The sequence below is a fragment of the Mixophyes fleayi genome, chromosome 3 (genome assembly GCF_038048845.1).
Source record: "Mixophyes fleayi isolate aMixFle1 chromosome 3, aMixFle1.hap1, whole genome shotgun sequence".
In the NCBI taxonomy this organism is placed as follows: Eukaryota; Metazoa; Chordata; class Amphibia; order Anura; family Limnodynastidae; genus Mixophyes; species Mixophyes fleayi.
Window position 1 is genome coordinate 56,182,619 of NC_134404.1, and position 16,854 is coordinate 56,199,472.

Sequence of the window (16,854 nt, forward strand, 5' to 3'; positions counted from 1 at the left end):
GATATGACCTTTAGGATCATCGGTTATTACAGGGCTGAATTAGCAGTGTGCCAATAAATTGTACATTGTAATGTCTCCTATAGGACCATGGATAAAACAAAATGCCATCTGAGATACAGTTTCCATTCATAGTTTCATAACCAGCACTAGCGAGATTTTAAGTCTGCCAAAATAATCAGAACACCGTGCCCAATGTCAAGATTGATGGTTTGTAAATGCTTTCATTCTTTCCATCCATGTGAAGATGAAAAGGCAATGCTCATGTCATGACTCTACACATTTCATGGAATTCCTCACTGGCTAAGAGGCATATCTCCTTCGTCAGCTCTGGAATCATGCAGAAAATGCTATGTCTGAGCAATAGATCACAAGATGACAGCATGCTAAGGTCATAGTTGACCTTGTGATTCTACTCGACATCAATTTAGTAAATGACAGTCGCAATGTAAATGTAAAACTGGTACCCATGTTAGAACTTACACTGCTTCTCCTGGCTCTGGGCACACCAAAGAGCAGGGTTTCATAGGGTCATCAACATCATTTATTTATATTGCACCACTATGTACGCAGCGCTGTACAGAGAACTCATTCACATCAGTCCCTGCCCCATTGGAGCTTACAGTCCAAATTCCCTAACATACACACACAGACTGAGAGAGAGACTGGGGTTAATTTAATAGCAGCCAATTAACCTACCAGTAGGTTTTTGGAGTGTGGGAGGAAACCCACGCAAATACGGGGAGAATATACAGACTCCACACAGATAAGGCCATGATCGGGAATAGAACTCATGACCCCAGTGCTGTGGGGCTGAGGTGCTAGCCACTGAGCAATGTCACTGAGCAGATAATGAAATGTCTAGGTTCTGAGGTATGTTGCAAAACTGGTTCATATACTGTATATTTGCTGGAAGGTGACATGACATCCTTCTTGAGTACTTGGCCACTTCTCATGAGGTAATATATTGCTTCCAATTAGGTGAGTCAGAAATCTAGATGACATTAAACCCTAGCAATGTTGCAACACTTTTAAGAAATCTAGGGGTATATTTACTAAACTGCAGATTTGAAAAAGTGGAGATGTTGCCTATAGCAACCAATTAGATTCTAGGGCCTGATTCATTAAGGATCTTAACTTCAGAAACTTCTTATTTCAATCTCCTGGACAAAACCATGTTACAATGCAAGGGGTGCAAATTAGTATTCTGTTTTGCACATAAGTTAAATACTGACTGTTTTTTCATGTAGCACACAAATACTTGATAGCTTATTTGTACACTGAAATTTAAAGTTGATATTTGTGTGCTACATGAAAAAACAGTCAGTATTTAACTTATGTGCAAAACAGAATACTCATTTGCACCCCTTGCATTGTAACATTGTTTTGTCCAGGATACTGAAATAAGAAGTTTATTAAGTTAAGATCCTTAATGAATCAGGCCCTTAGTTAGCATTTATTTGGTACATTCTACAAAATGACAGCTAGAATCTGATTAGTTGCTATAGGCAACATCTCCACTTTTTCAAACCCGCAGTTTAGTATATTTACTTCCTACTGTTTAAAATTACAGCTGGTAAAATGGGGAGGCATTTGTGATAGAGGACAAGGGTAGGCAATAACTTTAAGTAGCCAGCAAATGACTAGAAAGGAGTGGGCCGGACCCCCTACCCCTCCTTATGCCGGACCCCCTACCCCTCCTTATGCCGGACCCCCTACCCCTCATTACGCCGGACCCCCTACCCCTCTTTATGCCGGACCCCCTACCCCTCCTTAGGCATTGAGTTCCTCAGCAGGACCTCAATGCCTTCTTATCCATAATATGGAGGGGTTACTATTTGCATCGATTTATTTGCTCAGTTAAATTATTAGTGGATTGCTATTGAGGCAGTTAGCAAGATATCTTCCATAATCTGTATTAACCTTGGGCTATATCGTGTAGCAGGTACCAACAGGATTTATATCTCCACTCTTTCTATGACCTTATACTAGTTTGGTCAATTCTGTGGTTATATATCTAGATTATTTCTGAAGAGGTTATTTTGTTCTATCTATCATATTGAGCTACTCTAACTACCTTAGCAACCACCCCGATATTTAACAATAATATAAGGCAAGGAGTGCATCCAGCTAGTTTTAAATACACATTTGTTTTTTATGATGGATATTTCAATATATCTCGCTGTTTTTAGTGACCATTAAAAGTTAAGTTTTAAACTTGTCTCCATATATACTGTGTATCAATTAATGCAGTGAGCTCCAGTGCACCTCTTTGCTCTTCCCTAATTTGATTTTATATATATATGTTTGTATGTTATAGCGATAGGTTGCACCCCCACGAGTGATATTATTACAGATACTTACCTACGGATATCTACCTATTTATATCACTATAGAGGGTTGGCGCTCCTCACTAGTGCGACAGGAAAATCTTTCTCTCTTTTCTTTGCTTTTTCCTAATATATTATTCTCCACTTTGATATAAAGCAGAAAATAAGACAGAACTGGAACAAACGACTTCTGGATCATGTGACCTCCTCTGCACAGGTCACACAAGAGGAGGAGGAGGAGGGAGTGCAGTGCACTTAGCATCACATGCTCTCCCTCCTTCGTCTGCATGAGGTCTGATGGGCACGTGGGGAGGTCTGAGTGATGTGTGTGGGAGCTTTGGAGTACATGTGGCATCTGAGGGCTTGTAGAGGTCTGAGTATATCTGGTTACCTATCGGTGATCTAGCCACATCTGTGCAAAACCAACATGTTTTGCAATGTGCATCTAGTATGCTTCATGAAGGAGGTCCTGTGTCTCCTTCCCAACATAGCAACCTGGAATCAAAGAGCACAGCGTAGACCTCTTCTGAGCGGCCCATTTGCCAGACCATGCATGCTTATAAGAGGCCCCCTGCTCTAACGGGGGCCCGGGAGACTAAACGACGGCCATTGACGAGTCCGTACCCACATTTGGGACCTAGAGATCACTGTTATGCCCCTGTCACTGTCTATAGGAAACTTGTGCTTATAATAGAATCTGCATATTTGTTCTTGATTGTTGTTGTACTGATTAGGTGGCTTCCTAAACATACATCAAACCGCTTATTCGTGCATAAAATAATCTAAATAACATCCTACACTGGTGCAGAAAGACACCTTAAGTCATTAATTGTTGAAAGTTCTTCAGAATTTGTTCTTGTGTGGGCTTTTAATTTCCAAATGCAAGACATGCAAATTAGTTTACAAAGTCTACAACATCTAATAACCTATGACGTGTTCTAATTCTGCTGCTGGCAATGGGCTTCGCTGAGTTTTATTTCCAGCAACTAACGCTAATATGCAACATTATTCTCAATGATGACTTTCTTTTTTTAAGTCACCTGTGACTATAATAAGAACATTTTACTTTTTACACTTAATATCACAGTATTATGTTTAATACATTAACCAGGAACGCATATAGAAGCTTGGGGATATGAAAACAATATTTTCTAATGCAGTTTGCCTAGATTCAGCCAAGAAAATGTATTTCTGTTAATCATAATGCAAATGGCATTGTGTTGACGCATTTGCCTTATAAACTTACAGATTAAACAGTTAGTCAATGTTTCTGTGATAGACTTCTCTGCTGACTCACCCGTGCTCAATACCTTCTCTTTTCATCAGCAACTAGCTCTGGGAATGAAAGCTGCTCCCAGCAGAATAGCCACTAATCACTGCATTCGAAACCTATCAATTCAGCAAATCCTCTCAACAAAAATTATTTCTCCATTGCTTTCTACTTTATCTCTTTCCTGAGCATCACTTGAATACCTAATGCACAATTATGAACGCTCAGTATACTTTAATTCTACTCACAACAGATGTACCTTGTCAGGAAAAAGCACAGCGGATACTTTCTGGACATCTATCTGATTTTAGATGTTTTTAACCAGAGTTTAAGCACATATTGTATTTTTCACATACTACCCAACTTATTTCTTCTAACCTCCAAGAGATCCCTGAGGGGAGATGAAGTGTGGAGGGGCAGAGCACCGCGCATAGTGTCATTTTGGCCACGAGCCGTGACACAATGCTATGGTCACGTCATTTCGCCACAGGAGAGGGGCCAAAATAGCGCAATTCTCCATGGATCCCCTCATGGAGGCTCCCATCCTGCCCACTAGGATACAGGAGATTGGCCTGGTCTCGGAGTCTGGGAGACCTATCCTGAATTATGTAGGTGTCAGTATGTGGGCAGCAGGAAGCCAGACACTGGGAACTAGATATTGCACGGAGCAAGATCACCCAAAAGCTCTGTTCTAGTGTCAAGTTCCCTGCAAACTAGTACAGTATTTTTGCTTTTTTTGTTAAGTGTGCGTTTCACACCACTAAGTAGATGCTTTCAACTTGTCACGCAAGGGTTTAGTTGTTGTTTTTGGACCGCAGCTTTACCACACAATGCTGCTTTGTAACTATCTTTATTATTGTATTCTGCTCTGTGTTACCATATGGTACTGGGTCAAGTTCGACACCATTATGTGCAGTATTGCAAAAATATGTGCTGTCCTCTGATGTCCTTTTGTAACTTACTATAATGCTGCTGTTGTATGGTACATGTTTATTTTAGGCCAAGGCCTCTATTAATAATAAGAATTTCAATAGCTGCTTATCACAGCGATAGAAAAGCTTTTGTTGTGTATTTTAGCAAACGAAAAAATTGTCACCGGAGCAGTCGAGCATTGCACAGCTCCCTGGCGGTAAGACATACCCCCCAACACTGGAGGATTTCAAAGCAAGACAGTCAACTAAAGGGGGCGTGCCTGTGTCATCAATGGGGTGTGGTCATCCTCCCTGTGAACTTTTTATTAGCAATATTTAGTATTGAACGCTGAAAGTCTTGGGCTTTATTAATGATCATCGTCAGCATTTTGAGACTGCATGCAGTGAATGCAATTATAGGTAAACATAGTTTTCAAAGCAATTGACAAAAGAGAGGTGACAAGACCACAATACCCACAATGCTGTGCGACTCCTCTGAGGCCGATGGACAGTGACATAAAGGCTTGTGTGGAAGTTGCTTCTCTCTAGTTGGTCAGGAAAGCAAGTATTGGAGACGTTTCTATTGCAAAATCACCCGGCACCACTGCAAGCATCCATGGTTGTGGCAGCATACCTCCCAACTGTCCCGGTGCCGGCAGTACAGTCACACTAAAATCGGGACTGTCCTGCTGGAATCAGGACAGTTGTGAGGTACGGATAAGAGGAGCCGTATCGCATGCCAAGCCAATGGAGATGGCTTCTGTGCATGTGTGAGCTGCCATGCCAGCTTGGACCATATGCACTGGAACTGGAAACCTGGACTCGGGCTTCCAGTTCCAGATTTGAAAACTAAAAAATATATATATATTTTTTTTTTTAAATGTAAGAAAATAGATAAAAAAAAACCTAAAAGCGGTTTATTAAAATATTTTTTTTTTTCCTGTGGGCACCCCCAGCTAATGTCATCCTATGCTGGCGTTAGCAATTGGTTGTTTTAAAAGAGTAGCCCAAAGACATGTTTTTTTCCAAGAGTTTGAATGTTGGGGGAATGGAGATAGGTGATGGTCAGTCTAGCGCTGGACTGCGCTAGGCTGCCGTCTGGGGTGTGGCCACGCCCTCATTGAGACCTGGACACGCCTTCTGTACCGCTGCCTTGGACTTGCATATTGGGACGTATGCAAAAATTAAAAAAATAGATTAGAAGGATCCGCCCCTGATGCTGACCCCTTCCCCAGCAGAAGAACAGGCACATTTAAAATGGCAGAAGAAAACAAATTTGGAAGGCGTATTGAATAACAAACTCTTTTCAGGAACCTGAGAGGCAGCTAACTGCCCCTACATCAGTAACACCCTAGGGCAGGGCATATAAAGCCTTTCCACAAATGCAGATCTACTTATGAGGGATGTGTACGAAGGTGGTGGGTATCTGTAAGATGAAGCTAACATTTTAAAACATGTTATTAAAACTATATATATATATATATATATATATATATATATATATATATATATAAACACATGAAAGTGAGAGATGGCTTTTCTATAATGACTTACATCAGTTTTACTATATCTGCTTTCAAAAAGTGCAAAGGAAAGTGTATGATGTATATAATGTATATGATCAGCTCTGATTAGTTTCTTGAGGTATATATTAAAGCATATATTACTGAGAAATAATAAATTCAAGTCTGCCTTAGATAGGCATAAGCTTTCTCAAATTATGGCAGTTTGCAATGAGCAACTTCTGAATTAGTTGCGTAAAAAGAGATGTTTTGGCATCAAAGGAGCATGCAGTACAGTGTATTGTACAGAAGTAATAAAAGTACTGTAAAGGTAGGACAAAGCTTTTCTTATGATTATCAGAAAAAGGGGAAAATAGCAAAGGTAAAAAAAATAAAAGCAACAGAACCCCCAGAATAAAACATTAAATATATGTAAAATAAAAATATATTTTTTTAAATTTATTCTAATATACAATCAACTTGAACAATGTTGGTTAAATTGCTGGTAAGTGAGCAGTGATCTGCTCTGCAACATGTTGCTGTGCCGCTTACTATCCAGAACTTGGAACCTTGTCAACATCGGGGGTAAATGTATCAAGAGTTTTCCTGCGGGTTTGAAAAACCAATCAGATTCTAGCTATCATTTACTTAGTACATTCTACAAAATGACAGCTAGAATCCGATTGGTTGCTATAGGCAACATCACTTATTCAAACCCACCGGAAAACTCTCAGCTTGACTCTTCCAACCAGCCTGGGTAATGTATGGCGACTGCCACTGTACTAGGCTTATGAGGCTTTAAAGTTTTTGACTGGCATTGGGATGATGCAGGGTGGGATGTATGCTAGTTTGTGTAGCGTTATCTTGTTTGAAATCGCTCTGCACTTGCCCAGACAGTGGGCGTATGCAGCATGAAAGTGGGCGTATGCATATCCTCATGTGCAGACTTGATTCTGGCACTTTCACCCGCCTACACCTGGACCTTTGGGACTAGGGCAGGGAAGGGCCGTGCAAACGCAGGCAGAGTACATTAAAGGCATGTTTACACAAATGCAGACCTGCAGAGACACGTATATATACGCCTGTTAGGAGGTGTATGCTCTGCACCTGCTATGGTGTAGATGGAAGTATGTTCTGATGATAACTTAGCATAGCCAATCGCATGTGCTGCTAAAGTGGATGCATACTGCTCTGCCTAAGGTTCGAAATACACTTGTGCTCTCTTTTGTTTTAAAAGTAAGTTACTGCTGTTTTGTGTCTTAACGCTTCATTGTCTCTATCCCATATATTTATTTATAAATTAACTCTGATCATGCACAACTAAGTAAATATTATATAATATATCATCAGAAATGTTATGATCTGCTTAATATGCACAGATTCTGGTAGAATCTGGACATTTTTAGTACATCCTAAATAACCAAATGCAGTAGTACTATTTATCTGTTAATATAATCACCCTTTGGTTTATTTCAGGTAGCTGCATTTTTTCCACCTATGTTACCACTGTTACTTCCCACTGTTACTTCCTTAATCTTATACTCGATATTTGTTACATGCGTCACACTTATTAGCAGCATGTGCCAAGTCTCTATTCTTCCTGTCTGTTAACTCCCTTCTTTGTTATATCCAAGATCTTTGGACTGGTTACCACCAATATTTTTCACATGATTTCCTTTTTATTTTATAATTTTGAACTACGATTATTCAGATTGCCTTTAGAATAAATGTATATTTATATTTTAATATTGATTCAATATTATAGTCTAGGACAATGTTTTTATTTGTTGCCAATACAGAATATTGTCATATTTTAGAATATTTCTTAATAATTGAAGGGTTTGATTCATCTTAAATTATATTCATCTGGAGTACAAATAATTAATAATGATTGATTTAACTAATAAATTACATACAAAAGATGAGGTTCTTATAAATACCATACGGACGGTTATGTTATAATGTAATGTAATGTGTTTTTTTCCCAGTGAATAATCCTATTCCTTCCAACTTAAAGTCTGAAGCCAAAAAAGCTGCAAAAATTTTAAGAGAATTTACTGAAATCAGCTCTAGAGTTGGACCAGATAAAATTATTCCAGGTGTGTATTGTACTTGAGTTTTTAGAGGGGACGCTCTGCATGCTTGATTTCAGAACAAAGTAGATAATAAAAACTATCCAGTAGTTCAGGAACCTGCTGGCCTTACATTAGTGTTTTTTAATGCCAATAAAAATGTGAGTGAAACCGCACGACACACACATTTATCATGTGTTTTTTGCTACTGTTTCTACTGGTGTTTGGAGCTCACTGTAGTCTTCAAAAATGTGTTTACCCAATGTAAGCGCATTAGATAAAGCAAGATGCGTTCCAAAAATCTCTCTCTCTGGAGTATATTTACCAAACTGTGGGTTTGAAAAAGTGGAGATGTTGCCTATAGCAACCAATCAGATTCTAGTTATCATTTATTTAGTACATTCTACAAAATGACAGCTAGAATCTGATTGGTTGCTATAGGCAACATCTCCACTTTTTCAAACCCACTGTTTAGTAAATATACCCCTTGTTATCTTTCTGTCTCTCTCTCATTCTCGTTCTCTCGCTTTCCTCATTCCCTCCTCGTCGACCTCTTGATCTCCCTCTTTTTTCCTCTAGGCCTCTCTTATGCGCTATCTCTTGTTTATGCTCTGTGTCTTCCATATCTCTCCTCTCTCTATTTGCCTTTCATTGACTTTCTCCCTTTCTAATTCTCTGTCTTGTTTTTGCTCCCTTCATCTCGCTCTCGTTTTTGCTCTTTCCTACTTTCTCTCGTTTGAACTCTGTTTTTCTCTCTCATTTTTGCTTATTCCCATTTTCTTTTTTTCTTTTTCTTTCTCTCTCTGCCGTTTGCTCTCTCCGTCTCTTGTTTTATCCCCCTCTCTCTCTTTTGTTTAACCCCTCTCATTTACTCTTTCGTTTTCTCTTTCTCTCATGTTCTCTCTCGCTTTTTTGTTTGTAGTTTTTTTCTCTTTTTTCTTTTATTCACTGTTGATTTTGTTCTTCCTCTCTCTTTATCATTTCTGCTCTCTCTCTCTAATATTTGCTCTTTCCTTCTCTCTCATTGTTCTTTCTCTTATTTACTCCTTCTCTATCTCTCCTTGTTTAACCTTTTTCATTTACTCTGTCTCTCAGTCTCTCTCTCAATTTCTTTCTCTCATATTCTTTCTCTTTCTTTTGTTTTTATTTTATTCCTTCCTCTTTTTTTTTTTTCTCTTATTTTTGCATTTCCTCTGTTTTTTTCAGTATTGCTCTCTCGTTTTTGCTCTTTCTCTGTATCTCTGATTTTTGCTCTTTGTCTCTTTTTCTTTCTTGCTCTTGTTTTCTATTTTTTGTATCAACACTTATATCAGCGATAAAAAAAATTTTTTTTTCCGCTATTTGAGTATAAGCTCGCCGATTCAGCACCAGCAAAAAGTGTCTGTCCTGTGTGTTGTATCTCCTGCAGAGATAACTTCAGCCAGCATTACTGCCGTGCTGAAAGATATCTCTGTAGGTTGTAAGCTCGGTCACACACAGGCCCACCCATGCCCTGACTGTCCTCCATGTCACCCTCTTCACCATCGTCTCCCTGGTCCCTCATGGTGCCTGCAAATTGCATATATACTCTGAGTTGTCCAGCAGCCTCACGGTGAAAACACATGGGAGCTCCAGACTGCAACTGCTTCCTCTCATTCAGGGACTTGTCATCATCATAAAAACAAGGAACACGCCCTCCGGGTTGCAGTGCCCCCGCCATGCAGTGCTGGAGAACAGCCTGCCTCTACAGTCTCTCTGAGCAATCAAAGCAGCAGCAAAACTGAGTGACAGCTTGCCAACCAGTATAACTCGGAAAGAAAGAAAGAACCACTATCTGCTGCTTAGTGAAAGAGGTGGCTAGGTGGCAGTATTTTACATCCCTATTATTATTATTATCTTTTGTTTATAAGGCGCCACAAAGGTCCACAGAGCTGTACATGAAATTTACGGTAGTATACAATATACAGACAGCAGTGATCCATAACACATTACATAATACATGAAAAGCAAAATAATACAATCACCTGAAATCTACTGTTTAATAAATTATACACAGATAACAAGGTGGTGCAGATCACGTTATTTAGAGGACAGTGAATGAGAGAGATGGTAATGTCCAATGTCTAGTAGGCTTGGGCTCAAGGAAGCAGGGCTAGGGAAGCAGGCCAAGAGGTACAGAGGGTGATGCAATAGTGGAAGGAGAAAATGAGGACAAAGGGCGCTGCTCATGAGAGCTTACGTCCTAACAAGGTGAGGTGAGAATGGGCTGATGGGAGGAGGTGTCATGACGTATGGACTCAATTTTGGAGGTGGGTAGCAAAGTTGAGAGGCAAAAAGCGAGATGAGAAGTGGGAGAGGAGAGAGTTGAAGTTGCCAAATAGAGGACAGAGAGTGATAAGGTAGAACCCATCATCGCTACAATAATTGTAGGTACCCTGTGTCTGAAGCAAAAAGTAGCTGGTGCCTGAAAATTAGTGACTGCTTGATATTGCATATGACTTCCAAAGTACAACATAAAAAGTGTCCATGTTTTTTGAAGCGTAATTACGTTCACTGTTTATTATGTGTGGACAGACATCCTTCTTGGACTTATTTCTTTTTTTAAATACAGTAATGTTTGCAAAACAGTGAGGCTGCCCTGGAGGCTAGAATGAGTTAAGTGGCCCAGTGTGAGAGGGCAGTAGTTGGCAGCCTGCTGAGGAGGAAGCAGGAAGCGGTGAGCTACTTCCTCTCAGGTTCTCTTCCAGTGGGGATCTGAACAGTAGAAATCAATGGTAATATCATCCACAGATGACGTTTACTTTTGATGCATATTGAATACCAAGCAGCGAAAAAGTTAACCCATTAAAAGTCATTTCTCCGACGTTAAGTCTTTAAACCTTTTAATAGATTTGGCAAAGAGAAAGATATGTATTTCTCTTTAGTTATCTATCTTGATATATCTATTGATCTCTCTTGTTTTCTCTCTCTCTCCTGTTCTCTCTCTTTCTCTCCCTTTTAATATGTTATTTTGTTTCTTCACAGCTCACGTTATTGCCAAAGCACAAGGCCTGGCTATTCTATCTGTGATAAAAGCAGGGTTTTTGGTGACTGCTCGTGGAGGAAGTGGAATAGTGTTAGCCCGTCTTGAAGGTGGAAGTAAGTGATTCATAACACCCCATACTATGGGACAGTGTTTAAAGATCATCTTCTCTGAGGCTATGGGTTCTACCCACCACCCCAGCACAAACAATGCTGTTGGCCAATGTTATCTATACTGAGGAAGCTTGTTCAACTACAAGTTCCATTATACCTATAAATAAATATCAGCAGAAGCTGTGCACCCTCACAGATTTGTCATCCCAGCACGTGACCATGTATTAGTACAGTTTTCATCGTCATCATCATTTATATAGCGCCACTAATTCAGCGTTGTACAGAGAACTCACTCACGTCAGTCCCTGCCCCATTGGAGCTTACAGTCTAAATTCCCTAACACACACACAGACTAGGGTCAATTTGATAGCAGCCAATTAACCTGCCAGTATGTTTTTGGGGTGTAGGAGGAAACTGGAGCGTCCGGAGAAAACCTACACAAACACGGGGAGAACATACAAACTCCTCACAGATAAGACCATGGTCAGGAATCAAACTCATCACCCCAGTGCTGTGAGGCAGAGGTGCTAACCTCTAAGCCGCCGTGCTTTTGCCTGTGCAATTAATGCAACATCTTTTAAGAAATTGAATACATTAAGAAATCTTAAATGCAAAAGTCACAATAGAGAATGAAATCTGATTAAATAAATAGAAATGAAAAAAGGTGATTGTTTTTTTTTTGTGTGTGTCACAAATACCATTAAATTCAATGCATTTATTGCATGATCTGCACTTAGAGGAGATACTGAGGCGTACAGTCCATTTCTGGACATGCACAGTGCAATTTTTTTTATTTTTTTTAAACACAAAATAAGGCATGTATTGACATTTATGTTCCTTAATGACTCGGGCCCAGAGTTTTTTTTTCATGCATTATATATTGAAAGTTCACTAATGTGACATTTCTTTGCATTAGGATGGTCTGCTCCATCTGCCATTGGTATAGCTGGACTTGGTGGTGGATTTGAAATCGGAATTGAAGTAAGTGTCAAAGTGATTATAATTATAATTGGAGTTGATCTACCTATATACGATCAATATGAGGAATTCTGTTTCTATCGCTTATCGACAAAGAAATAGCTTCAGCATTGGAAAGGGATCTTTACACGGTAGATTTTTGTTTTTAAAGACAAGTCCACTAATAATTGTTTTGTTGTGTTTCTTGTTTTTTCTTTTTGCTGGAGATGGGGGGTGGGGGGTGTTAACTGAAAGGCCAATGTTGAGCCTTGTAGTAGAACCATGAATGTCTCATGCACCTGTAGATGTATTCTCCTTGGCATACAAGCCTGGAAAATGGTTAACCTGGCAAGGACTCAGGTTGGCTGTTGACAGAGTCCAGGGGGTAAATGTATCAAGCTGAGAGTTTTCCGACGTGTTTGAAAAACCAATCAGATTCTAGTTATCATTTATTTAGTACATTCTACAAAATGACAGCTAGAATCTGATCTCCACTTTTCAAACCCGCCGGCCAACTCTCAGCTTGATACATTTACCCCCAGATAAGAATTCTCCAGGCTTTTAAGTACACTCCAGAGGCGTCTGCGCTGCTATATTCCCTGGTACCGATTGTCACAATTCTACTAGTTGTGATGAGGAAAGCTGTCTGATAAAAACTAAAAAAAAATGGACTCTTGCATATGTCAATGGCAAGTTGATAAAAAAATAATTAGCATGCGGTTTGGCTTTGATGACAAAAATATTTCATTCTTCCATGACACATTGACCTTGATCTTGATTAAACAATTTCAGCGCTTTCCCATTGGTTGTCTGCGGTTTATGGGCCACTGGCCAAAACGTTTTTTTTTTTTTGTGATTCTCAATTTTGCTATAACTGATGAAAATAAAAGTTAGAACATGAGCATTACATGAGTTCATTTCTCCATAAAGCTTGCTAAGTATATTTTTAGAATTACACCATAATTTGTTCTAAATGACGGAGAACTGTACCAGAAGTTGGTTATTTCGCTGTTCCCTATATCACCTTTGTGACATACAAAGGATAGGGTGTCGTTATACTTCATTATTTCCATTGCGCTGTCATACATCACGTAAAGAAGAAAGACGTACACGGAGCACATAAGATTGTGTCCTGACAATGGACTGAAAGCTGCCTGTAGAGCTCAGCAGGAATACTCGTCATCATATGTGAGTGACTGTGATGAAGTGACATGCGGCTCACTGCAATTATATTTATAGCCACTCACACTAATGGCAATGTCAATACGTCTTTAGAATTGATCTAAAAGTAATACAACATTGAGTATTTTATGATTGAATACATTACCTGGTTGGCAATTTGTAACATTAGCTTAACGGATGTAATTTCATAGAATGACCAAGTTGCTCATCTGGTCCGGACATTCTGCTTAGAATAAATTCACTCTTGGTGAACTGAATGTATTAAACATACGTGGACTAGAAGAGTCACAGGTAAATTAATAAGTTGCGTCACTCTGTTATATACACTTTAGTGTTTTACGTTAATTTCGAAGTTTTCAAAAGCCTTGTTAACAATGTACTGCCTTTGTTATCTACAACCAGCCCCCCACCTGGGCAATGTCATGGGACTTAATCCAAAAAACAACATATCATTATGGTGGGGAAGGCAGTAGACAGTGATGATGGCTGTTAAAGCTATCCATGCTGGAGATTTAAGTCCTTGCGACATTGGTCAAATGACTAGATGACAAGACAACTTTGGAACTAAGTATGTATGTAGCCACTGTTCAGTTGGCAATAACCATGTTACGTTGCCTTTCGTGTAACGAACTGTAGAGCTTTAGGGAAATACATTGCATTGCATTGCCAAGGTTTCCAAAAGCATTGAGTCTCCATTATTTTTGTTCACATGCAGTACCAATTTTTACTACAAAATGGCATAGTACTGGATTTCCCATTAATTTGTCACTCAGAGAAAAATAAATTTATAAAAACGGGCAGCATGCTTGCCGAACTCAGGAGTGCTGATAGGAGGGTCAGGTACAAAGCATCGGCCCCTGACCTATCTGTGTAGTGGGAGGAACCATCAACCTGGTGTGCTGCGCATCCTTCCACAGCTATGGAAGGGACCCCAAGAAGTTTGTGTATTTGGGCCTGACACCCCTGCCTCACCAAATGGATGAACAGCACCAGGGCTATAGCCTGAACTGGTTACTGCTAACACTGGGGGAACATGGGTATTCCAACCGGCAACCAGCATCAGGATAGGCTAGTCACACTACCACAGGGAGACCTGTGGTGTGGTGTCTCCCTGCCATATTGTGAAACATGTCCGGCCCAGGACATTTTAATGCCCTGGCACTCAGGGCCAGCTGTAACATGTACTTCCACAATAATACCTAAGAGACAAATGTAACTATAAATCATCTACCTATATGTAGTGCTATTTTATACTATGATGCATCTTTACTCAGAATGCAATCATATGCCAGCATTTACAATACAATATAGTACAATATTACAGTATGATATCTTCCTTTGTGCAGTGTAGCATTGTACGTGTGATGCATTTTCCATACGTATCCGATAGCTATAGGACATTAAACTGAATGGTGCTGAACAGGACTTACAGCTGCTAAACCAGTCACAAATGGTTTTTCCACGCAGGCTGCTTGTGATGTCAGAGCAGCGAAGTCTTTTCCAGGTAAATTCATTTTTAAACCTCAAATGGGATAGGGCTGGATTTCCTACCATATCTACCTGAATGTAGTGTAGTATTATGTGCATGATGCATTTTCCATGCCTATCTAACAGCTATAGGACACTGAAGTAATTTTTGTGGCTAAGCTAGCCACAAATGGTTTTTACATGCAGGCTGCTTTTCATAGCAGCAAAGGCTTGCCTGGGTCAATTTATTTTCAAGCAGCAAAGGGCATAGCACCGGATTTCGTGTTAATATGAAAGAAGTTTATGTTGATGACTGTTGCTGCTTGCTCCAGATGCATCCATACACCAGCATCTTCAATGCAGTGCAGTATGTCACTCGGTTGACACAACATCCCCTAGATGAGCATGGGCGCCAACACCCCAAAAAAAGCAGAAATAAAGGCCAGGGGAAAGAAAGTGATGTGCAGGTCGATGTGGGGGTTTGTGTAAAGTGCCTTATTCTGTCAAATGGGGTCACCACTCCCATGTGATTTTAAGGCACCTCCAGGTCGCTGCTATGTCCATTACTCCCAACCAGCGGCCTGCTGGTCAGAGGACCAAGGTAGTCCGTCCTTTATGGGAGGGCACCCGGCTCACCCTCCCGGGACAGAACTACACTTGATCTTAGCCAAACGGCCAAGATGCAAAATCTCATGGACAGTTGCATGTATTGTAATATATGTCCAATTCAAAGTAGGGTGTATAGATACATCTGGTGTATTTATGCATTTGGCACATAGATATGTCCAACTTAAAATAAAGAGTGTAGAGATTTGTGTTTTGCATCTGTTTGAGTAATACAGCATTGTGTATCTGGGATTTCCTGTGCTTATCTGACTCGCCATAAAATAAAAAAATGCAACCAGCACAAAAAATAAAATGATTCAGCTGAGTCCAGTCCCTCAAGAGATGACTTGTTCTTCCAAGTGTATCTCACGGCCCCTGAGGACGGCTGTGAGACACGCTGTCTGCCTTTGGGTCCGCTGGTCTCCCTCCACATGTCCAGCACCTGTGTAATACAAGAAGCTGTGTATTTATGTAACAGTATAGGTCATGTAATATTTCTTGCCCTATTCATAGTATTGCTTGGCGAACTGTCCACAGTTTTTTCAGCACTGTTTATATTAATATACTTATTTATAAAGGGACCAATTTAAGATTTCCTGTTACATAACATAGCAATACACTTAGGTAGATGACAAAATCTACTATTGTAATGTGTGCATTAGTCGCCATCAATTTTTTTCCCCAAGCTTTTTGAAAATGACTTTGAATTGATTTGACCTCGCTGATCAGCCAATCACAAGCCACCTACGCTGGAAGAATGTTTGGTTGAGTGGTAAAAGCTTCCTTCAGTTTATTTCCATTTAGCTCTCAGATACAGATTGGTAAATGCGTTGTACTACCTATAGCATAACATGATTTATCTGTATATATGGAATTTACTTATCTGATATATTTTTGTTATTTGACATTATATATAATATACTTTGGTAGCTAAGTTCAAGTTATATCTCTTTAATATCCTTACCAGTAGTATGTCGCATGTCTAATCTCCCCACTTACAGGTTGCTCTTTCTTATTAGAAATATGTTGTGTCGTGGTTCAGTGATCCTTTAAATCCATGGGAACATCAAAAGTACATTTTTAACAAGTCTGTCTAATAGTAAATGGAACTACGTGGAGTAGCTAAGGCTCTTGGGGTAAACTCTCAGGACCTGAGTTATTAAGGAATGTAAGGCAAAAAAAAAGGAGTAAATGTTCTCCAGGACAAACCATGTTATTATTTTGCACATAAGATAATACTGGCTGTTTTTCATGTAGCACACAAATACTTGATAGCTTTATTTTTACACTGAAACTTAAAGTTGATTTAGGACATGTCTTACCCTAACTATAAATCTGTCCCCACATTTTAAATTTACCTCCCCCCTCCAATGCAACATGGTTGTGCCCAGGTGCAAAGCTACTCCTTTTATATGTATGCTTTCCTTAATGACTCAGGCCCTCAGT

At 39.7% G+C, this 16,854-nt stretch overlaps 1 protein-coding gene across 1 annotated transcript in view; it reads left to right on the forward strand.

The window, feature by feature from the left end:
• SH3YL1 (SH3 and SYLF domain containing 1) overlaps nt 1-16,854 on the forward strand; it is a 92,054-nt gene that overhangs the window by 6,858 nt on the left and 68,342 nt on the right. Inside the window, exons 2-4 of the mRNA XM_075201517.1 lie at nt 7,999-8,109; nt 11,086-11,199; nt 12,113-12,177. Coding sequence (XP_075057618.1) covers nt 7,999-8,109; nt 11,086-11,199; nt 12,113-12,177 — 290 coding nt within the window. The remainder of the gene's footprint in view (nt 1-7,998; nt 8,110-11,085; nt 11,200-12,112; nt 12,178-16,854) is intronic.